Source organism: Argiope bruennichi, chromosome 3 (genome assembly GCF_947563725.1).
Source record: "Argiope bruennichi chromosome 3, qqArgBrue1.1, whole genome shotgun sequence".
Classification (NCBI taxonomy): Eukaryota; Metazoa; Arthropoda; class Arachnida; order Araneae; family Araneidae; genus Argiope; species Argiope bruennichi.
Genome location: NC_079153.1, coordinates 132,404,954 through 132,430,634, shown reverse-complemented (window position 1 = coordinate 132,430,634; position 25,681 = coordinate 132,404,954). Strand labels below are relative to the sequence as shown.

The following is a 25,681-nucleotide window of genomic DNA, read 5'->3' as shown; positions in this document are numbered from 1 at the left end:
TTCTTGTTGCGATTTTTAATCTGAAGTCAGTTCGTAGTTTTCGTTTTAAATTTTAGCGTTTAGAGTTTTTCTTTGAGCGAATGCCATAATAAATTGATTTTTAAATAAAGCACAGACATGTCGGCTTTAGCCAAAGAAATTATGCGAAGTAAACTGCCGCCAATGTACTCTGGCGGTACAGGGTATGTTCATGCGTCCATTTTCAAAATAAAAACAATCTATAATTCATGTGTTGAAATGGTGACATACATTGATTTGCCAAGATTTCCACATTATGCAATATAATTTTTCAAAAATCTACAGCTTTCGAATAATTTTCCTATAATAGTAAATTATTATTTTAAAATTTGCTAAAAATCGACGTATGTTTTTTATTGCATTCACTTTTACCAAGTATTACTTCATTTAACTTTGTAGTGAAAATTAATCACTATAGAAAGGATGTGGTACTGATTGCAAAAGAATTTATTTTTCGACAAAGAGGCAAATTTTATATATATTTATCTTATTAATTATTTCTTTATATTTCAACATTTTAATATTATAACCCATTTTGCGAAACATTACTTTTATTATTTTAATAGCATTTTATTTATTTTTTTTCTTTTGCAATAAGGATATATTTGTTCTATATCGATAGCAAATTTTTCACTATTTACAATAATTTAGATGTACATATATGGGAAAGGATAAATCGAATGACAATCTTTACAGTTTTCTTATTAACAGCAAGTATTCTGTTGACTGTCATATACTTAATTACCACCTATATGGAATTATATTATTTTAAGTCCTAAAATTATCATTCAATCTACAGTATTGTATCAAGTATTATACTGAAATATCGAAAATGTGGTTAAATTTAATATGAGGGCAAAAAATAATCCTGTTCTTATTTGCAACTCTAGAAAGAAATTTTATCATATTTTAATATTTAGAATGAACATTAAAATTTTTTACTGTTATGATGTGAAAAATCAGGGTAAAATGATTACATTTAAGAACATGGTACTACTGCAGCATTTGAATTTTTCAAATAATAACTTTTTAGTTTCCAATTTATTTCAAATGATTAAAGTTGAATGTTTCTGTCTCCCATCATATAATCCTATCAATTTTTTTTGTGCAATCTTGTGATAGGACAGTACTGTTCGTTTAAGTCCAATTAACAAAAAAGGATTTTTTTTTTTCTCTATGTGTATATGTGAAAATTAATAATTTTTTTTTTCATTCATAAACAGCTACAGTGTTTTATTTTCTCAGCAATTATTAAATATATCATAAATTCTCCTTTTCAATTCTGCAGATTAAATGCTCGAAAAATCAACAGACGCCGTGATTATACACCTGTAGCATGGGACAAATATTTTGATACCTATCGAGATGTCACCATTTCTGATGGCAATGTATCCTTTTTTTTAATGATATTTTTTATTTTATAGAATTTTATTTTTGTTACTGAAATCTTTTCACTAATCAAAAACTATATTTTAAACCACTCAAAATCATAGATTGAATCTGTTTTACATGTGAATAAATTTTTACTAGTTATTTTGTGATAGCCTATTAATTATTTAAAAAGGATAATATATTTAATAGTATAGAAATTGTAAGTAATATATTCATTGCCAACATATTAGACATAATTTATCTTTTATGATTCCTGTTTTTACCCAATCAAAAAGACGTTAATTTGCATTAACATCTTTTTTTGATCTGAAAATATTGAGCTCATTAAAAGATTTGAAATTTTGATGAATCAGGATTTAGATTGAACAGTTGTCTTTTTTAAAGCTATTTGCCTTAAAAATGAATTTTGCTAATTAACAAACATTAAATGGAAAAAAAATATATAGATTCTTTCCATAATTTTTTTTTTCTCTCTAATAATTTTAACTGTGTTTATATGCCTGGAAAACAGTAATCTTAATTATATATTCAGACTTATAAAATAAAGAAGAGACGATGATTGGATTGTATCTTTAAAAATATTTTATTTTTAAAAATAGGTCAAAATAAAAATTTCAATTGTAGAGATTTTTAATGAAAAGAATACTGAAGAAAGATATGCAAATCTGGTTGAACAAAATACGGCAAAGAAAAAGAGGATCTTCACTTTGATAGAATGCAATTATTGATTCTTATATGCTAATATAGCATTTTAGAAAGGTTCACAGTTAATTTTAATATTTGTGTGCACACTTATTCAAAACTATCAAAAAAATAAAATAATGATGAATTAATATTTCAGTACAGTTTGCTAAGAAAAAAAGATTCATCACCTAAATTGATGATTAAATAAGGATGCATGAATTTTAAAACTTTTTTTTTATGTGTTGCAAAACCTTAATGCTGTTTTCTTTAATAATATTTTAGTCCTTCAGAGTGTATTTAAAAGGCAGCTCTGGTCCATTGTTGCTTTTACTTCATGGTGGAGGATATAGTGGATTGTCCTGGTCTTTATTAAGTGTAAGGTTTTTTTTAATGAAAATTTTTGTGTACTTTTGTATTAACCAAATGCGATTGATGAATTGCCAAACATGTCATATTAGTCTATTTATTAGATTCACCAATGATATTCGGTTAAGTCAAAAGTTAGTCTGTGTCATATGTTTAAATTAAGAATTCACCATGTGTATGCAGTTAATATAAAATTACTAAAGTTGTTGTCATTTTTGTCACTTTTATGATTTATTGTCTGACAGCTTGGATATGAAAACTCATGTGAACAGATGAAATTTATTGTTATAGATTTAAAAATAATAGTTCAAAAAAAATTCTATGTTGTAAATAACTGAACGTTGTATTATTTTCAGATAAACCCTTTCAGAGAGCAAAATTGAAATATAATAAAATATTTAATCACTAACCTGATTTAACATACATTAATCTTATATTGTAATAAAAATTTTCCTAAAAATGTTTGAACTTTATTGAAATTATACACTAAGAATAACCATAACTTTATGTAGTTACAAATATAATAGTTTTACTAGAACAAATTGATACTTTTACCAAAATTAAAAATGTGAATGGTGAAATTTATAAAATCTCATTATACATGGAAATGCGACAATCTGAAAATATTGTAAAGTAATAAATTTTCTGGAAACAATATCACCGACCCTCTATGTGCGTGTATGTATATATATATATATATTTGTAATTAATGATGAAATTAATGAAATATGTATTCATTTTTTAAATAAAACTTTCAATTATATGTGATATTTAATCATAAACTTGTATTTATTTAAATGTATGAATCTGATTTTCACAGGCGACTATTAGCCAACTTATTGAGTGTCAAATAGCTGCAATGGATTGTAGAGGCCATGGTATGAATTTGCAAAATTTTGTGGATACATTATTTATAGAATATTTTTTTTTATAAATTGAATTTTCAAATCTTTATTAATTTGTTTTTTGTAATATATCTTTAGGTGAAACTCATTGTCTGGATGAGGATGATCTTTCTGCTGATAGATTATCAAAGTAAGCTAAATTAAAATAAAGTTTTATTTCTGCATTTGAAAAATGTTTTTGGTTTGATTTATTTGATTTATGATTTTTCTTCTTTTCAGTGATGTCGGTGAAGTATTTAAGACTCTTTATGGTGATGAAGATCAACCATCTGTTATATTAGTTGGGCATAGGTATCTATTTAATTGTTATTTAGTCCTCCTTCTAATTGATGCTATATTTATAGTTGATAATCAATTGTATTTTCTTTCTTGGCAATATAAAAAAATGACCCTTTAATAAATATATTTATGATAACCAAGGCTATTACTAGATGGACAGTGCTCTGGAGTTTGTGAGTGGAGATTAATATTTATATATATATATATATATTTATATATATAATGTATCCATTTTTTTTACATAAGAAATTTTTATTTAAAAAATGAGATATTAAACTTTGCTAGTGATATGTTTATTTTTCCAGTCAAAACATTATTTATCTAATTAGAAGTAACATTTATATCTAATTAAACAATACTTGTTAATTAGAATTGTGGATTGATGACTTATTAGACTGAATCAACCTTGCTATCAAATGGTACCTGTATGCAAATTGACTCTGATAAAAGTTTCTGTGTATAGTTAAGGATTGCCAGAAAGTATGACTAGAATAGCAAAATCTTGAATTATTTATTAATAAACATTTTAACTTAATTATATATCAAATTCTGCTTTATATGATGTCACAGAGCTTCAGATACTTTTTCCTATTTGTAAATTAAAGAGGAATAAAAGAAATTATTTAATAGTTTGCATTAACGAGGTAAATTTTTAAAGAAAATTATTTTTAAGAAAGAAGACTTTAAATTTATGAAGTTGATTTATTTGCTTTAGCAGCTAAAGTTTTTAAAAATAGAATTAAACAAACAGTAAATGATCATTATTACATGTTACCCTATTATTCCAATTCTCAGATTATGGCCCTGAAAAAATTTCTTTTTGCCAAATTTAAACTAGTTGTATTGTTTGTTTATAATCAAGAATTTTGAGTCATGAATTTTTTGGGAATAGTTTGTAATTTCATTTTTATTATTTTGTTATATTATTTTTTAATTGATAGAATTTACAGGTTACTCCCAAAAGATGATTTGTGAAGTTTCTGTTAGTGATAATTAAGGGAATTAAAAACTGTCATTAATTATCCCCAAATTATTGTTTTATTGAAGGATATTTTATACAAAATTCAAGTTAGTTTTGATAATGTATTTTGATCATTGAACCACTTTAGTGCATAATTTATTATAAAATATATTAAGAATAATTAATGACATTGTTGTTAAGAATAATTATTGTTTGTTTATAATCAAGAATTTTGAGTCATGAATTTTTTGGGAATAGTTTGTAATTTCATTTTTATTATTTTGTTATATTATTTTTTAATTGATAGAATTTACAGGTTACTCCCAAAAGATGATTTGTGAAGTTTCTGTTAGTGATAATTAAAGGAATTAAAAACTGTCATTAATTATCCCCAGTTATTGATAACTTCAATATAGTTATCAATAACTAATAGTTATTGATAACTTCAATAATTATGCAAATGCAATTGATCCATTAAAAAGTTTTAATTTACAATATTTAAACTGTGATTTTTCAAATAATAAAATACTTTAAGGAAAAGAATTTAAAAAAAAATTAATTTAGTCTCTGCAGAACAAGTACTTCTTGAGTAACTTATATATATGTATATATATAACATTAAAATAGAATCGTGAAGATAAACTAATAGTTTTAACATGCACCTCAAAGTTTAAAAAATATATACATAAAAATCTGCATAAATAAATTTCGTGATTTTTTTTTTTAAGTATTTCATTGAATTTAGCTCTGGAAGACATTTAAGAATTTAATTTTGAACAATTTTTAGTTAATGTTTCTACAGTAAATGTTAAATTAAAATTCTTACTGTTAAAGACTAGATGGAGAAAAATGTCTGAACAGTTAAGGATGGGTAAATTGTGCTTCATAAATTAAACATTCATTGGTTGCTATTTTTATTATTATTATTTTTTAATTCTTACTTAAAAAGTTAGATATTGAATTGTATTACTCAAATGTGCCTTGTCATTGTATAATGTTGATTCGAATTTTTGTTCATTGTAGCATGGGAGGTGCTATTGCTGTTCATACTGTGTATAAAGATTTGATTCCAACAGTGATAGGTCTTGTTGTTATTGATGTAGTAGAAGGTAAGTTGTAATAATTATTTTGCTTTATACTGCCATTTATGCTATTTGAAATTACATTAGTGTTGTTATTAAAAATTTCATGTTATATCTGTATAAAAATGATAAAAGACTCTCTTTAATGTGATTTTTATTATATATTGCAATTATTTTCTAATAGGAACAGCTTTAGATGCATTGCAAAGCATGCAGAGTTTCTTAAGAAGTCGTCCACCCTCTTTTAATAATTTAAGCACAGCTATTGAGTGGTGGTAAGAAAATTATTTTTTCCTCTATTTGTTGCAACTAAGCATATAAGTATTTATTTATATAGTTATTAAAGAAGCTGTCATCATGTTACTAAATACTGGTTTTAGAATAAATGGAAGGTCAAAGTACGGTATTTTCATTGTTGTGAAACATTTATGTATGAATAATGTGAATAAAATGCTTGGATGGCAAAAATTTTGTTTCAAAAGCCAACACCTCTGTGCTTCAGTTTACCCATAGATGAAGACTTGCCAGTTCTCTTGTCTTATTTTTTACAAGTCATCGTTGATAATCAATTAGTTTGTTGGGATTGAAGGCTGCTACAATTTTCTGTTGAATATTTTAAATATCTTGCTTTGGATTCCAAAACTAGGTATTTTTGAATTTCAAATTTCAGTAGACATATCACAGGTTATTATAGAAGCCTTTTGCAATTCTGTTCACTGTTTTGAGCATCTACCTAATTTTTTATCTTTTCACTTAAAATTTGAGTTTAAATATGAAATAGAATTAATTAAATTTCAGCCACTACAAAAAAAAATCTTGCTGAACTATTTAAAAATGATGTGTTTCATGAATTTTTCATCATTGTTTGCTTCTAAAGTTTAATCTTAATTGCAATCTTAACAAAATTTCAGTAAATTTATTGAAAATATACTTTATTCAGAAGCTTACTTACCAAGTAAAAGCAAGCTGCATTTACATACCATCATCAGTAACAATGGAAGAAAAATCATTAACCAATGAAATATAATGTAAAATAAATTTAAAAATATTTTTTTAAAGTAATTAAATATAGATAACAAACTACAGTAATTAATTTGATATTGTTGAAATTTAAAATGTTTCAGAAAATGTAAAACCTATTTTTGTTGTGCAATATCTTAAGCAAATGTGGGAAATAAGTTTTGTTTAATTTTCAATAAAAATTTCATTAAAAAAACCTTTCAGATATGCATATTTTCACCTTCAGCGGAAGTACCCTGCTTCCAAATTTGACAGCTCTAGGTCTTGCAAACCATCTTATCAAATGCCATCTCTTACATTTTTTTACTTTATTATTAGTAGAAAGTCCTTGATATTTTAAATAAAGCTAAGCAAAACTAATACGTTTAGATGTCTAACACTTTTAATGTTAAACTTGTTTGAGAAATGAATCTGGTTTGTATTTGTATATTATATGAACAGTTTGATATTTTAAAGTGGTGCAACCATTTTATCATTCAATTTTTTTAAACTCAATTTTTGTGTTATCTGTCAGTTTTATCCTTGAATTCAATATTACTTCTTTACTTTGAACTGTTTTCTGAATTTTTTGTTGACTATTAAAATTACATTAATTTCCTCATTGAGTTTTCAAATAACAGTTTATTTTTCTCTTGCATTTTTTAAATTCACAGATTTTATAATAATTTATGAAAAAAATTCTATTTAAAATCTTACTAAATGCTTAATTTTTGATGATTTTTTTAAAAATCTTTTTATCTTATTAATGTATAATTTTTTAATATTTTATTTATAGTGTCAGAAGTGGTCAGGTGCGAAATGTGGAATCAGCTAAAGTTTCTATGCCTGGTCAATTGAAAAAGTAAGTTTTGAGCATAAGCATGTAGTAAAAATAAAACATGATTTTCTTTAAAAATTATATAGCAGAATTTTTTAAAACTCAATTTGTCCAATATAAACCATTTATATACCAATGAATAAAATACTTCAGAGATATTTAAGTTTTATGATTCTTTGTTAATTATTATTTGAAGTAATGAAGTACCTGACAAGCATCTCATTTTTTGGGTTTATAAGATAGTAGAAATATTGACTAGAGATGAAATTTGCTGACTTTAAATTCAAATATTTTTATGTTTTCTAGTTTATAGTTATGCTCATGTACTACAGGTTATAATATAATTTTTGATTAATTTTATTTTGGATTGAAAATTGTAAAATTAATATAATTTTAAAATTTATCTAATTATTAAAATTAATCTAATTATTATAATTTGTATATTGTAAGACAGTATATTAATTGGAAATTAATATACCTGTCTGTTGCTACATCATATGCATCAAAGAGCTTATAAAATAATGAAAGAGCAGTGGTACCAAGAGCTTGAAAAATATTAAATGATGTAAAAATAAGAATTTATGAATCATTATAAACAACAAAAACAAAATACTTATATTAAGAAACAACTTTTTTTAATGAATAATCTTATAACACTATATAATAATTTTATGGAGTTTTTCATTAACAAAAAATTTGACCTTAGCTTTATTTTAATGACGTATAATTGAAATCATTTATTTACAAAATCATGAATGGATTGAACATCACTTTTGAAGGTAAGACCAACATAAATTAATTGTACGTTCTTTAACTATGTTTATTTGATTACAGTTGAAAATCACATTTCTTGTTCTAAATTATCATTCACAAGCTTCTGATGGTAATGATGATCTTGGAATGATATGAACAATTTTGAAGGGTGGAACCTTTAGTAATTTAACTACTGTCTTCGATATATCTACAAAGTATAAGCACTTATTACTTTCTTGTGTACAAAATATATGAACAGAAAGAATTTTCATCATTAAAAAAATTTGAACTTGAGATTTTAACAAATGATTTTCTTTAATTTAAATATATATATTTATATGTATGTGTGCCCATGAACATGGGATAGCTCAAAAACACTTCATACATAATACTGATGTTTGATATGTGGTTTAGAGACCAAATTTGTAGATTTCTATCAATTTTGAACCAAATACATCAAAGGAAGTCTGTCTGGCTGCCTGAGTACACATAAATACGCTAACTACAGTGCAAGATTTAGATGTGTTAAATTATGCACTAAATTTATCAAGCGGTTGACAGTCTATAGACACATGTATGTAAGTACAATGAAAAATGCAGCAATGTATATAAAAATTTTTTAGTGACAAATTTTGATTTGAATCTGTCAGAAAAATGCATCCAATATAAATATTTGATATTTTCATTTATGCTGCAAAATGCTAAACTTTCTTGGATGGCACCATGACAAAAATCTGAGCAATTATTGTGATTATACAATTGGATCACCAAGTTCTACAATATTTATATGGCAAGGAGACTGTTAACAACTTTATTGGAGAGTTTCAGAGAGATCATTGGTGCTGATTTACTGAATTTAGAATCATTCTTATTTCAGTCTATAAACATTATTATTTTTCTGTAAAAAGTTGTGGAATGAAATCCAGCATTGATTTTTTTTTAAGTTGAATAATTATTTCTCTTTGCTGGAAATGTTTAAAAAAATTTAGAAAGATCAAACACTGAAGATACAGAATAAATTTATTCAAACTATAGTGAATATTTTGATTAATCTATCAAAATTTTGGTGTTTTTTAATTTTGTATAGATGCAATTAATATATAGAAATAATAAGGTTTCTCTGAGAATGCCATTAAGCATAATGTCTTCATAAAGTATGAAAGAATTTTGAACTCTTTCTCAAATATAATATTGCCCAAAATCCTTTTCAGGATTGCAAAATTAAAGGTATCGAAGGAAAAAGTTTTTAAATTTGACGGAAACTAGTTTACCAATTGTTGAATGTGGAAATGTAAAAATTATACCCCTAGATCATTAAAGATTCAATATGCAGATTTATTTAAATGATAAAAACAATTCAGAATTGAATATAAGTTTTAGTTTATGCATTAAAATAATAAAAATATATTCGAATTATTGCCAATGTTTTGACATTACTCAAGGAGGCGGGAAAAAAAATTGAATTATTGATTGTGATTTTAAAATTTTTCAGTTTATTAAATATCTTTATAAATATAGTCCTTTGAATTGCCTATAGGAATTAAAAGATTTCATCAATGTTTTTAAATCTGATCAAAATAATAATGAGACATATTTGTTTTTTGATTTAAAAGAATTAAAAGGTATTTTCCCATAAAGGTAATTTTCAAGAGCACCAGGTCATCTTTTCTCTTAATTCCAGGATTAACCTTTATATTGTGACCATAACTTATATTGAATCTGTGCAGTCTGTTTATTTCTGTTATTACCAAATTAAAGTTTAATCACCAAAACTCTGTGTGTGTGTGTGTGTGTGTGTGTGTGTGTGTGTGTTTAATTTTAATTTTAATTTTATACATATCAGATAGAAAATTGTATAATTTAAAAACAGTAAAATTACATTTGTTCACTAAAAATTATGCATAATACCTTCAAAAAAATTTCAGTTGACATTTGTTTTCTCATCAGCATAATAAACTTTATGCATTTTCATTAAATTATTTGTTTTTAACAGCTTCATACTTTGTAGTATAATCATATTTTTGTGACCTGATGTATACTGACTTCTAGACAAGTGATAGATAATTTAAAACAATAATGTGATCTAGTTGCTCATGTATTATGTATTTTTGGATCAGTTAAAAATTTGATTTTAAAAATACAGGTGCTGTGTGCTAGCTTGAAGATGATTCAGCATTTTTTTTCTACATAACAAATATAATTTTGCTGTTTTCATAGGAACAGTAACTTTTTCTATAAATGTTTAAATTATTTCAGAAACATTTTAGCAGACTTTTCTGAAGTATTGACTTTAAAATTAAAATTTCTTTTTTTTTCACTCTGCAATTGCATTTAAACATGCACATGTCATTGATTTGCAAAATAAAATGTCCTGTCCAATTATTCTTACAAATAATGTCAAGTAATGAGCAAATTTTACTGATCGAGGTAAAAAAAAAAAAAAAAAAAAAAAATATTTGGGGAGAGGAGCTTGAATCCCCAGCCCTTCACCATAAACCTGCCTATCAGTGATTCTTCCACTGATACGCTTCAGTTATCAGTGATACACTTTCTAATACTTCCATATACAGTTGGAATAATAAGCAAATCTTCTGGTCTGAGTATGATATTACTTACTATGCTGATATTGATCTGTGAATTTGTATTAGTTTATTGTGCTTGTATAATGAAGTGATAAATTTTTTAGTTCTGTTACTGGCGAAACTGCTACCAAAGATATTCATCTTCAGCCTTCAAATGAACAGGCAGCTGCTGATATTCTAGCCCCCAGACAAGTTCCGCCTTCTGACAGTATATTAGAAGAAGCAGAAGAGGACGAAGAACATAAAGCACAAAATGCTTCTGCAGATGCAGAACCAAGCAGTGCATTTAAAATTCCTAATTCTGTAAGTATTTATCGTAGCAATTTTTATGAAAGAATTTTATTATGTATCTATAGAAATTTTAAATATTTTTTGTTTAGTTTTCAAAACACTTGACAAGAACATTTTACTTTTTTATAGTTAAAGCTGTCAGATTTATTATTATTATTAAATGTATAATCACATTAGAAGTCACTTCTTTAATTCATAAATGTCTATTTATATAAAAAAATTGTATTTTTAATGCTTGCTAAATAATTATTTGGAATATTTTTCATTAAAAAAAAAAAGAAGAGGTGTTGCTTCTTGCATTATATATTGATAACAAAAGTTTCTGAAGTTTGTAGCAGTATATTCAGTTTTCAATCATGAGAAATCATTCCTGGCAGTTTGTTGAATTTTTGAAAACTTATCTTTTTAAAAAAAATTTTTGACAAAATGTGCAGGGGGAGGGGTAGAAAATCAAGAATTAAATCACAATCAATGTTTAAATTTTAAGTATAAAAAGATTTAGAATCATATTACAAGAGTAAAGCAATAAACTAAAATGTATCTTGGAATTTCTATTATTATATAATAGATCTATAATAAATTTCATTCTTTAAAAAAGCATTGAATATATATGCCTCTCTTAATGCTTAAGATGATATCATAATGAATCATATGTCATTAATATTTTAATTCCATAGATCTATAAATAAATTGAATTATTAAAAATTATTCCTGGTTTTTCTTATAAATATTTTTAATATTTTTTATGAATTTATTATACTCTTTAGATATTATTTTTATATACATAGATATTATTCTAGGCTTATTCTATTTTGTTCATGTATGAAATTTTTAGCTGCATGAATCGCTTTTGGAATCCCCCCCCCTAGTTTTTGGTAGTCTTTATATGATAAGCAATAAATACTCCAAAGAATTTTCAAAATCAAAACTAAAATCTTTTTATGATCTATTACTTTTTCATTGCGACTTTTATGGTAATTTTGTTTGCAAATTTAATATGAGGCATGTGCTATATTGCATTAAAAAATATCTGTTTTAGCTTCATTTTTAATTAAGAATATAGCAGAAATATATAATACTAGTAATTATCTCTTAAAACTTCCTAAATATATTATTGATCTATAAAATACATTCTTCAAGTACATATAGATCAGCTGCATTTTAATATATATATATATATATATATATATATATATATATATATATATATATATATATTTGTTTAGAAAATAAACAGGAAGCTCAATTGTGCATCACAGAAAATGAGCTGTAAATTTTCTGCAGGATTTCTTATCATATGTATTATTGTATATCTTATTATATATTTACCTGAGGAGGCCTCTATTATACAGCAACTAAGATTTATTTTTCCACAAAAATATGTTCATTTATTGAATTCACTCTATTTAAACTTCATTTTTCCATTGCTTATGTCAATATGCAGACTGCTAAATTTTGCTTAATTATTATCATTTTTGATTGAATGTTACATATTTAAAATATGTTACTTATCAGGGCCTTTAAGTTCTTGCATTATAGTAGTTGCATGCCAGAATTTATTAGCATTTTTATTCTCTTTGTTTTTTCTAGTAATATCTCTTCTTTTTTCCAATTGATTGGTTGTTTCTGTTTAATAGCCAGCTTCATCTGCTAAGTATATATGGAGGATAGAATTGTCAAAGACAGAAAAGTTTTGGACTGGTGAGTACAATTTCTTTAATTTGCTAATTTAAATTATCCGTTTTCAATTATATTTTTTTCTTGCTCCATCTTTTCTTACTTTTTTTCTTTGCATGTGTATGTTGAGAATGGTAATAATTGTAAGTGATAAATGTAAAGTATTAGTTAACATAATTCTTTTTGAAAATCAGTATTTTATCATTTTTATAGATTTAGCTGTCTGAGTTTGCTCTCCCTTGCAATAATAGAACTGATTAGATTATCTTGTTCATTGTCTTGTTTTAAAATTAAATATGTTACTTTAAATAAATTATCCTTTACATATTCTCTTAAAAAAGTGATTTTAATGACGGCATTGATTTAAAAAAATTAAAAACTCAAAATACAATAACAAAATAGGAAAGAAACTTCGTTTATGTAAATAAATTTACAAGTCTTCTTTTTATGCAATTTTGGTATTGGAAAGCAACCATGTTGGATTTTTTAAAGTCATTTTGGTAATGATACAAAAATACTGCTATATTTAATGCCTTGGAAAAAACTTCATAGAATTCTCCATGATTGAATTTAGCATTAGAGAGTAGAACATTTAGCAAGTATGATCTTTGGGCATTTGTCCTTGAATATTTTGCCTATTATTAAAATATATTTTAAAGAAATAAAAGTTTTACTTGAGTTTTGAATATGTGTTTTCCTAAAATAAATTAAATCATTCAAAATGAGGATAAGGTTTTAAATTTCCTTTTAATTTATATTTTGGAGCAAACAAGCAAAGTATTTTAACATAAGCTGATTATACTATATTAAATGAATACAAAAATTGTATCTACTGTATAAATATTAGTGGTAAAAAAAAGATGTTGGCAAAAGAAATAATATACACAAGCATCGAAATATCAATTGGGAAATAAAAAAGGTAACATATATTGTTATCCTCACCCTCACTCTCAATAGTTTCACTTAATTAGTGGTAGAGGATTTCTATTTTCAGAAAGAAAATATAGAGCACTGGAATCAATAAATCTAGATTAATTTTTGCTAGAACTTCTGTTGAAAATTTGACTACAGAATTTCTAAAAATACATTTTAAGTAATTTTTCAGATTTATGGTATTAAATTTAGATGAGAATGATCTTATTTTAAGAGTAAACAGAATAAAATACATTTTTTTTTCCTTTTGTCTTCTTTTAATGTCAAATTAAGTATGTATACTATATGCAATCTTTGAATTATTTCTTTGTAGGATGGTTTGAAGGATTATCAAACATGTTTTTGTCATCTTCCATACCAAAGTTGCTTCTTTTAGCAGGTATATTTACATTAAATTATTACTGCCATCATTTGTAAAAAAAAATGCAATTCATTGTTTCATGGAAGAATAATTTTTGGTGTGATTATAAACATTGGAATAAGTCTGAAATTTGTGTCAATAGGTTGTTGTAATTTGTCTTCTAGAAACTTATTACATGCCTTTTTAAAGATATTTTCAATAGTTTTTATTATATTAACATGAAAAGTGAACCATCAGTATAATTTAAAGATAAAAATCAAGAGTTTAATAAAAAGATAAAGATTGGTTTAAGTCAAGAAAAAAAATTTTAATTGTATTTTCATGCTTTTTTTTTTTAACCTACATGTGGATATTTGCAAATTCTCCTAATTTTCACATAAAAATTTAAATGTTTTCTCATGCAACTGTTTTTTTTTTTTTTTTACATTTCTATATAAGGAAGTTGACAAAAATAATTTATCTAAATGATATACAACTAGATTAATGCTATTGATTTTAGTAGAAAACTTATAAGGGTCCAAAATTACCTTCTAAATATTGTTGATGCTTTTTTCCCCTTCTCTCATTTTTTTGTTTGATAATGCTGATATTTTTTAGTGCTCCCTTAAATTTTATCTAAAGGAAATTATTTTTATATTTTTTTTTAAAAAAAATGAATTGTTTATTCAATAATGATAGTTTTATTATTAAAAAAAAAAACTTTCTCTCATTTGAATTATATTTGTAAGAATTAATTTTAAATAATAGAGACACAATTATGTGTATGTAAATGAATGTTTTCCTTTGAATAAATGAAAATCTTATTTTATTCATGTAATTTAATTTTCTGCTTAATTTGAGACATGATGCCTAAGTATGTGAATGCTATAATTAAAATTTGTTGAAGTGTTTTCACTTTACATATGTAGTAGTACATATGCTAAAAAAATTTGTGTGAATTTGCATTTTTTTTTTGTTTGTTTATTATATTAAAAAATATGAATTCAATGTAATGTGCTTTTTTTCTAATAGATACAGGGGTGTTTGTGCTCCGGGGAAACCCCGGAATTCCGGGGATTTTGAACTTCGATACCCGGAAATTCCGGGGATCGTCGTTCAAAAGGAAGTAGGAATAATAATGAATTATTTATTTTGATCTGGGTAATTTTGTTTGCTTTGAAAGCAGAAAACGCAAGGTCAGTGTGTGTGGTGAAAACTTTTCCTTTCTTTCTCCAAAGGCAGTGATAATGCGTGAAAAGGGGGAAAAAACTTCTTTTTTGTTCTTTCCTTATTGCGAGTTATGACTCATTCCCCCGGTTCTCGGACATTCTCTTCTGGATTCTTTTCGGCAAGTTGGCGCGGCAGAAAAAAAAGGGAGAGACTTCGTTCGACCAGATGTGCGATCACGTGACCTGGGTTCAAAGGTCTTAATTTTGCAAAATTAATGGTTATTAATTTTGCAAAAAAAGTAATTCATTGAACTTTTATAATTAGGTCATTCAATACTTCATAATCGTAATTTTTCATTTCTCCCCCCCCCCTTTCTCGAAACTCCAAAATGTCGGTAGTAAGTCCGTAAAAGTTTCAGGGGATTTTTTGGGGTCCCACAAACACCCCTGTAGATATTGCCCAAAATTAGATAAATCTAAAATTTAAAGGGCAGTGCATCAAATTTCATCCGTCAAACTTTTAAAATTTTTCTTTTTGCATGGTTCAAAAAGATTTCTTTTTTTTTTTTTAAGACTTCAAAATTTTTAGTGATTAACTACATATTTTCAGATTGCACTTCATACACAAGCAAATAAAAAAAAAATTACATTGCATATTGTTATGAAATATTGGCATTATTCATAATTAGCTATGAATTGTAGATTATTCCAAATGTATTTCATGAGATCTAATGTCAAATAATTTGTAGTTTAACATTTTTGCATCACTGAATGATGCAGCTCCTAATATTGTGGATTGTATGTAGAAGTATATTTCTTGCGATACATAATCTGATTTTTTAACACAAGTCAGTTTGACTATTAAATCTGTATTATTTTTAATTTTTGTTAGTTAACTTCTATTCACTAATCTAAATCCTCCTACTATCATTCTTAAATTTCCTTCCTTTTTATTTTCTTAAATAGACTTTCTATGAATTTCTTATACTGCAAAAAAGGATTTCGTTCTAAAATAAACAGAATTATAGAATATAAAACATTTATAATACTTTAAATAAATAATTTCTTACTCTAAGAATGTAGATTTTTTAATGGATTTTAATTTTAATTTAACAATCTAGGTATCTAAAGTATATCTGCAATTTAATTACTTTTGATTAAAAAATTTGATTTTGCAGGATCAATAATATTTTAAATTTTTATCAGTGATTTTATGTTTAATTTATACACTTTTTTGTTTCGTTGTGAATAATATTTTTCTGATAATTGTTACTTCTAAAAATATTTTTCATAATTTTTCCTCCAACCATTTTAGGTGTGGATAGATTAGATAAAGATTTGACCATTGGCCAGATGCAAGGTTTGTAATCTTTAGATAATAATTGGAATACTTTAATTGTTAGCTTTTAGTGGGTTTCTCTCTCCTTTATTGTTTTTCAATTAAAATATTTTTCTTGTTTTAGATAAGAAGGTGTTTTTATTATTTTAAAGTGGTTAAAATATTATTTATTTAAATTAATATTTTTTATGAACATTAATTTTTTAAACAATCAGTTTCCCTTTCTAAGGATAATTTGGAATTAATGTATGTTTAAAAAGTAGCCTTTTCTGTGATATGATAATTTTCATTCTTATTTGATAGTTTTTTTTTATTTTCTTTCCTGATATGAAAATTACGGTTTTATTATAAAAGTTATTTTATTTAATAATACAGTGTTACTATAAATGTTGATAAATACTGCATGAAAGCTTTTTTTTATTTTAACTATCTGTTTTTTAAAAAATCTTGCATTTGTTTTAGGCAAATTTCAGATGCAAGTTTTACCTCAATGTGGGCATGCAGTTCACGAAGATGATCCTGAAAAGGTATCAATTTACTATTATGTTATTATAGCAAGTTTTCTTCTCTCATATACATGGAACACCTTTTTTTTTTTTTTTTTTTTTTTTTGTTTGTTTACTTGTAACTATTATTAATAGCTAATTAATATTAAGGAAAATTTAAAACTCTGATCATTATTTAACTGAAATTGAAGCAAAAAATTCATTTTGTTTACATCTCTTAAAATGTTCAATATGGCACAGTTTTTTTCTCTAATTTTTACAAGTTTTTAAATACATTCTGATTTGTTTGCCGTCTTGTAAAAAATTTAGATGGTTATTAAATGTCTAATGGAAAGAAACCTTAATGTGAAATTATTATTATACAGTCAATTTCAATCTGTACCATAGCATTTAGATTATTAAAAATTTTAAAACTTTTTTTTATCTCTTAACATATATTTATCAACAACTCAAAGGAATATCATTTATGTAGCGTATGTCATATCAATTTTAATTTTAATAAAATTTATATCCCATTTGGAATTTTATGCTAAATATATTTTTCAACAAAGCCTTAGAACATTATAAATGATACAGAATATATATATATATATATATATATATATACTAGCCGCCTTTGGCGACCAGCCGGTTCGCCAATCTTAATGTTCGTTAAAATTTTAATAATTAAATATTTTATGCAATTTCTACTTTAATAGCTTCTTCATCAAAATATTTCAAAACTTCAAATTTTGATTATCATATAATTCATTCATAATATTATAAAGGCCTTCAGTCATAACGTAATATGTATCTCTCTCATTTTCTGTTAGCACCCGTAGAATTTATGCTTTAAATTAAAGTGGAAAGAATTTATCTTCAATTAATATAATAATATTTTTTACTGAAACAAAGCATTTTTTTATAATCTGATTACTGAAAATAGAGTCACTGAGCGTTTAAACTTTATGGGCACTAAAGAATATATTTTTAAATTTATGCAATATCTCAAGACTTGGTCAACAAAATTTTCTTAGATTCATTATGAGCAGATCGATTAATTAACAATGTTTAAATTTAAATGCATCAAACACTAAGAAAATAAAACGAATCGTTTAAAATAAACGGTTGAAAACGGTAGAATTTATGCTTTAAATTAAAGTGGAAAGAATTTATCTTCAATTAATATAATAATATTTTTTACTGAAACAAAGCATTTTTTTATAATCTGATTACTGAAAATAGAGTCACTCAGCATTTAAACTTTATGGGCACTAAAGAATATCTTTTTAAATTTATGTAATATCTCAAGAGTTGGTCAACAAAATTTTCTTAAATTCATTATGAGCAGATCGATTAATTAACAATGTTTAAATTTAAATGCATCAAACACTAAGAAAATAAAACGAATCGTTTAAAATAAACGGCTGAAAACAGGTTTTAAAAAAACTACTTAAAAAACGATGTACTTAAAACTATAAGCATATACAAAAAAATATATACCTAACATAAATACAATTTACTTGCAAAAGCATGCAACTAACCCAAAAATAATTTAAATCATCCATTGATAACGTTGTCATGGCAACAATCAGAACAGAATGCGCATGCGTGAATTTTCTTCGCCGGTTACTTAACGCAAATACGTGATTTTTTCTACGCCAGTTGGGGTAACGCTATGCGGATTAGAAATTTTTAATTTCCTTTATTCTGTTTTATTTTAATTCAAAAGTACTTCAGAATGAATCTGAAAGATTGATTCATTAACAATGTTTCATTTTAAATGCATCAAACATTAAGAAAATAAACAGAACCGATTGAAATAATCCACCGAAAAATTTTAACCCTAGCCTCATTACTGTTGGGAGAAAAAAAAACTGAAGCCTTTCTCGTTTGGCGCTGGGGATAATGGAAGATTTTTTTTGGCGGAAAAGTTGGCGGTGGGGAAAATGGAAGATTTTTTTGGCGGGAAAGTTAGTTTTTAATTAATAATTAAAATTCTAATTAAAAATTCGAAAAAAGAAACCCCAGGTGCACATTCCCAACCTCCAAGGTATACATGTACCAAATTTGGTAGCTGTATATCAAACGGTCTGGCCTGTAGAGCGCCAACACACACACACACACACACACACATTGAGCTTTATTATAAGTATATATATATATATATATATATATATATATATATATATATATATATATATATATATATATATATATATAATTAAATTCAGTATAATTTTCTGTTGTCTATGTTTCTGTTGTCTATTTTAAAATATTTCTTATTCTGTTAATAAAAAATTTACACCGCATATCTATATGAAATGCAATGATATGGTTAAAATAATAATGGAATTTACTTTTAATTTTGCATACCTTATAGATCATTGCTTTAAATATTTTTATTTTCAATTGCATAATATAAGAATTAATTACTCTAGCATGAGGAAAAAAATCATTTCATCTCTTCAGTCTGTGGGAAAATGAAAATATTATCAGTATATACCTCACAATATCTTCAATGTTATGAGTAGATATTGTTTGTTCTTCCTACATTTTTGTACTTTGAAAGGCATTGTGTTTGAATGATACAATCCTGAACACATGACAAAAATAGTATATGGATATAAAATTAGGTTTCCCATCTTTATATAATAGTTCAACCATAAGCTTCATTGGACAACCATCCAGAATTTTATATTTATTTAGTTGATGGCACATCCAATATTATTGTACTTAATGAGTCTAATCTCTAACAGTTCTTAAATGTGGAATTTGACTTCTTATAAAGTATATGGAATTTCATGTGGGATTAAGCATTTGGGAATACAGTGATTGTTCATATTAATGATACATTGAGCACCGTAATTATACCCAGATCCTTATTGAAAATACTTTATTATTGCTTAAAATATCAACTTCTTTTTATAACGATAGCTTCTTTCTTTGTTTATAAGTGTGTCTTAATATAAACTACAATCAACTGGAGCAGGAAATATTTCTCTAAAACTGCTTTCTTGATCATATGTCATTTTGAATTGCTGAATCATGCTAAATATAATCAGTTTTATTGACATGGTTTCCTTACTCACACATCCTCCTTCTGATGAGAACTGAATGTAGTCTTGTAAAAACTATGGTACTCACAGACATTATCCATTTTTAGTAGGTTATACGAAGAAATCATATCTAAACTCGGGACCTTTTATCCCACTTGATATGTTTTTTTTACAAGCATACATATTGTACCTTGTATATTCTTCTTGGTTCTTTCCCCAAGTCAAATAGTTTACCTTATCTAGTAATGGAATGTACTTTAATTCATCTGTGATTCAGCAATATCCTCCAGGAATCTTAAATATACCAGTAACTGGAGTCACTGTTTCCACTGATGTTCTTCCTCTTAACACCTTGGGGCGCTGACTTAAATGTTGCTTTAATCCTCACACAAAACTTTGACGACAAATAAAACATTACTATATTCGATTTTGAGAAATACCCGGTCTGTTGTAATCAATGTTTGTCACATTTTTATCTTGGAAAAGATAACTTCCTAAAATTTCCATTTGATCTTTTCTTGTCATTACTGGCAAGATACTAAATTTTTTCCCCTTGATATCATCATAATCATCTAGCAGATAGGTTAATGTTTACAAAGATGTGAAATCCATTTTTTCTTTTAATTTGATTTGTAACCACAGATCCTCCAACAAATCAAAATCCTTTATATCGATTCCTCCAAGAAGCCCCTGCCAGATCTCACTTCAAACTTTCAATCTTTCTGCATGAATCATCATAGAAGTTATTTTACTTATAAATGTTAGATTTCGTTGATGGTTCTCTCTCAACCATAGAAGTGGCATTAGTTGAGTTCTCCATCCAGCTTTATTAATTTTTAACCATTTTGTTTGATACCCAAATATAATTGACTGGAGCCTTATATCATTGCTTTTTAATCACTTTTAAATTAAAAGAATCTTTTATAATTCTAGAGAATAACATTTGCGATTAGACTCATTATTTTTTTTGTGTGTGTGTTGTGTATGTTAAGATTTTGTACTTTAATATTTTTTTACTCAAACTGTATGTGTTTCTTCTGTTTATGTTCTATTCTGTCCTCTTCTTTACAATGCCTTATAGTAAATCTTTCACAAATTCATCCTCCCATTTACTTGAATTTAATATCAATTTAATAAGATTCATCGTCACTAAAAACTCTATTCTGTCTGAGGAAAAAAATCAAGAAATAGATATCAAATACAAAGTAAAATCAGATGCAAAAATAGACTTAACCATTATCAAATGGATAATCGCTATGACTTATTTCCAGAAGTTGATGGTCATATTTTCCAAAATTATTATCTTGCAAAAAAATTTTTACATGATCTTAAATCTTAAAAAGTTGTCTTATTAATGATATCAGTTTCATTTCTATAATATTTTTTTCTTTATTTTTAATTAAAAAATAGTATAACTTAATACAAAATTCGTAATGTTATGATGAAATACATATTTAATCACCAAAAATTTAATGGCTGATGTTCAAATTATGATAATTGCTTTCTTTGGACATTTATGCTAAAATATGATTTTCATTTCCACTTTTATTTCTTAATATATACACTTTTTATTTTACACACACAATAGAGTTTTTTCTATGATTGATTTGAGTAAATTCTTTTTTTTTTCAATTATCAAATAATAAGGTAAAATTTAAAAAATTGCATTCCCTCATAATAGTTTACATCTGAAAAAGTCAATAATCATGATGAGTAAACTGTTTGCCAAGGCTGGCTAATTTTAAGTTAATCTCAAGTCTTTCCTATATTTCTTGGTGTGTATTCTGCTAAATACACAAAATTCCTCCTGAGACTCTAAAGTCAAAGATTCTTTCTCAAACTATCATACATAACATTTGTTACATTAATGCATCAACCTGAAAAAAGTTTAATAAATTTATGGCAAATAAAATCACTCATGTTTTGTACTTTATCTTGATCCTCTTATTGGTTGCCCCCCCCCCTTGAAAATACCCTTTATCCTTAAGAACAAATGAGCAGGACTTCACATTAGTGCTTTTATTTTCTTTAATTAAATGTACCTCAATTATGTAGTCATGAAATGTTGTAATTTTCATTACATTTTGTTCAGGTTGCTGAGGCCATTGCAACCTTTCTAGTAAGGCACAAATTTACTTCTGCGATCTGTGATTTTCAAAGGTAAGAAAAATAATTTGTATATAAAAGAATCAAGTTTTTATTATCTATTTCTGATGTTTAGTACCAAAATTGTTAGTTTGGATTTGTTTATAATTTCTGCCAATTGCAAAGATTTTTCTTTTGCATGAAACAAAAAGTATTGTTTCTCCATTTTTAAAAATGCATTTCTATGAATTGAAAGTTACTGGTTTAGAATATTTAGACACTTCAATAGATTAAAATAATGCAGATAGATTAATATTTATGCAGTGCAGTTATCAATTCTTTATAAGAAAAGTAAAAAAAAGATGCAAGTTCAGTTTCGTTTTACAATTCAATTTATTTCTTCATTAAAAGATGTTTTAAAGGAAATAATAAAACCTCTCTTATTGAGAAACTTTATTAAATTTTTTCCCCTTGTAGCAAGAAAGATTGTCAAAAATTTTAGAATGTGGTGGGAAAAAAAAAGTCTGGTAAAAGGTGAGTTTGAAAACATTAAATAGAAAAAAAAACAAGTAAATAAAATTATAGATAGCTAAAAAAATATATAAAAATCATGAATATTTACCAGAATTCTACTGGTGAGTGATCACATATTGCTATATTAGTGATGAATTTACTGACAACTTTTTGGAAGATACACAGCAAATCATGTGCTTCAATAGCAGCGATACCAATTCTGATGGCAATAACTTGAGAAGAATCATAGAATTTGTGCATAAGACTTTTCTTATGTCTCTTAGAGAGAAATTGAAGCAGAGTTACATACAGAGATTTAGTGAAGCATAAGTTGAATCCACCACATCAGATCCATTGGTTCAAAAATTAAATACTCTAGTTACTTTCTTTCAGAAAACTGTTTTGCTTCTTACCACACCTTATATGATGCATGTCATGCTTTATTATCTCTAGAAAGATGGTAAATGTTTTAAGTGCTCACACTACTTATTTTACCTTGGCATAAAAACAAATCATTCAGTTTTTCTTATTTTGATATAATTACATTGAAGGTTTATTTATGGCTTTTCTTTTTTAGGCCTTACTGTGCATGTTAGGTGGCTTGATCCAAGGGCATCTACTTGCTTAATCACACTTATCGAGATCAATCCTTTTTGTCTTCTTCAGGAAATGGTTTATGAGTTGAATCTAAAGTTATATTATTAATAATGAGCTTGATGATATGTGATTGATTACTTAGTAAATTACCAGTTTTATCTTCTGATCAGATAAGTGGTTTTCAGATGAAGACGGCATACAAATAGCATACATTGCCTGCAAGAGTTATTTTCCCAGTTTAGTCTAATTGACATAATTGTTATTAATATTTTAGAGTTTTCTTTCATAAGCTAACTAATAAAATGAAATGACTACAAAGATGAACTTTCTTAAATATTGATGATTTCTTCGAAAAGTTATAAGGAAATTGCAAGGTTCAAACAAATTGTCATGTGTATTATGATATTGTTGATGAATTGAAGTATTTCTTTCTAAATGCAAAAAAAGAATATATTAAATTTTGTATCTGTTTCATATGGATGAAATGTACTTAAAAATGTGCCATATATTAGATATTTTAACATTACATAGAATAACTTAATTTACAAAAAGAAAGTGAGAAACATCGGAGTATTAATCATTTCTTTTGAAATCTTACACAAGAATTTAATATTAATTTTATTATTTATTTTCAAAGATATATTGCAATTTTATGGCTTTGCTAAATCAATGCAATTTTATTGCCAAAAAAATTAAAATCAGTAATGTTTATAGCAATGTATAATCTTAATTGATTAGCAGCTTTAAAAAAAGTTATATTTTTACCTGTCTTGTTTGTTTAATTTGCTGCTCGTATTCAGAAAGTGTTGTGTTTTTCTTAGGATATTTAAATTATTTTTTAATTTTATAGTTTTATTTCATAACTTGTGATTTAATCTTTATTTAGAATTCATTATAATATTGACTGGAATCTAGCTTATTTTACATTCCTTGTTAAAATTGTGATTTACTTTCTAATATATTTTTATGCCATAAATTTCATAAATTCATTCATTTTAATATATTAAAATATATTACTTTGTTTTATTAAGCATTTTCTTTCCTTAATTTTGGATTAAATAAGATTAGAAATTGAGCTAATTGCAATTTTTAAGATTTTCAAATAATAAAACCAGGAACAAAACAAACAGATGCTTTAATACATCATCCCCTTACAAAATCTTTTGTAATTGTGTATATAATATTTCATTTCTTAACATCTTTTTATGTTCATGAACTTCAATAAGGCTCCGCACATCATCATTTCATTTTGAATCAAAATTGTAATTTTTCTTTAAAATATTTAGTTTCCAACTTGCTGTTCTTTAATATATTTCAAGTTGATGTACTAATAATAAGCATAGTTTTAATAAAATAAAAGAATTTTTTTTTTCACGCTTCCACTGATTACTGCAAGATTATACATTGAAAACCAGAAATATTTAAAAATTCATCAATTTATATGGTAAACTTAGTTCAGATGACTTTATCACAATTCAATTTTTCTTATTTTATCCTTGGAAAATTTTATAGAATTGTAAATAACTCATTTATAATATATGTATAGTTGTAGAAATACAGTGTTATTTTAAATTAAAGGAGGCTTGAAAAATAAATGCATGAAAAGTAAAAAAATAATTCCTCTTAAAATAAACTTAACCTATGCACATTTTAAGTTCTGTATAAGACTATTTTGTCTGATTGGTGAAAATGAATCAATGTGATGTTTAAAACAGTAATAATCTTGTTATGCAAGATATCATTTATGTTGAAAGTAGTGATTATTTATGCAAATAAAAATTGTATTCATAACTTGAAAGTTAAAAACATTATATATAATTTATTACTCAAGTTAATTTTTATAATAATGTTATAAACAATTATAATTGCTTTATATTCTTATGATTTATGACTTCAAAAATTCAAATAGAAAGATAACATGAGTTTGAAACTCCAGGCTTTCAATTTTAAAATGCTTAGTTTATTGCTTTCTGTTGCAAATTTCCATATTCAAGCTAGAATGATTGTTATAAAATACTGTATGACATTGTAACTTAAGTGCTAATACTGCATATATATCACATTTTTATGTGTATCATTTTATGTTTATTTTGTGAATAAATATGCTACCAGAAATTCTTTGCAATATTTATTTCTTTAGAGAACTTTCTGGTACAAAGATGAGTAGTTATAAACATTTCACATAAGTAGTATTGTGACTGTGACCAAGTATTTTAAAGGAAAAGAGTGGAATTTTGTGTATTGAACATGTAACAAGTGAATAACTAAAAATTTTTGGTTTTTATCTGTATGTATGTATAAAACAAATTTATGTAAATAAAAGTTACAAATTTT

The 25,681-nt window shown here is 25.3% G+C and overlaps 1 protein-coding gene across 1 annotated transcript; it reads left to right on the top strand.

The window, feature by feature from the left end:
* Positions 1 to 25,681, top strand: LOC129963314 (protein phosphatase methylesterase 1-like). The gene is made up of 16 exons (XM_056077613.1): positions 1 to 182; positions 1,307 to 1,406; positions 2,377 to 2,469; positions 3,281 to 3,338; positions 3,444 to 3,495; positions 3,585 to 3,656; positions 5,629 to 5,714; positions 5,872 to 5,962; positions 7,483 to 7,548; positions 10,964 to 11,162; positions 12,788 to 12,851; positions 14,074 to 14,139; positions 16,585 to 16,629; positions 17,071 to 17,135; positions 22,245 to 22,312; positions 23,328 to 25,681. Exons 1-16 carry the CDS (start codon positions 118 to 120, stop codon positions 23,344 to 23,346), a joined length of 1,209 nt encoding a protein of 402 aa, XP_055933588.1. The 5' UTR covers positions 1 to 117; the 3' UTR covers positions 23,347 to 25,681.

What these genes read in the sequence shown, in the direction of transcription:
- LOC129963314 (XM_056077613.1), top strand. Translation starts at nt 118, where the DNA reads ATGTCGGCTTTAGCCAAAGAAATTATGCGAAGTAAACTGCCGCCAATG. An exon ending in TCTGCTGATAGATTATCAAA is followed by an intron (nt 3,496 to 3,584) that starts GTAAGCTAAATT and finishes TCTTCTTTTCAG; the next exon opens with TGATGTCGGTGAAGTATTTA. An exon ending in AGCACAGCTATTGAGTGGTG is followed by an intron (nt 5,963 to 7,482) that starts GTAAGAAAATTA and finishes TTTTATTTATAG; the next exon opens with TGTCAGAAGTGGTCAGGTGC.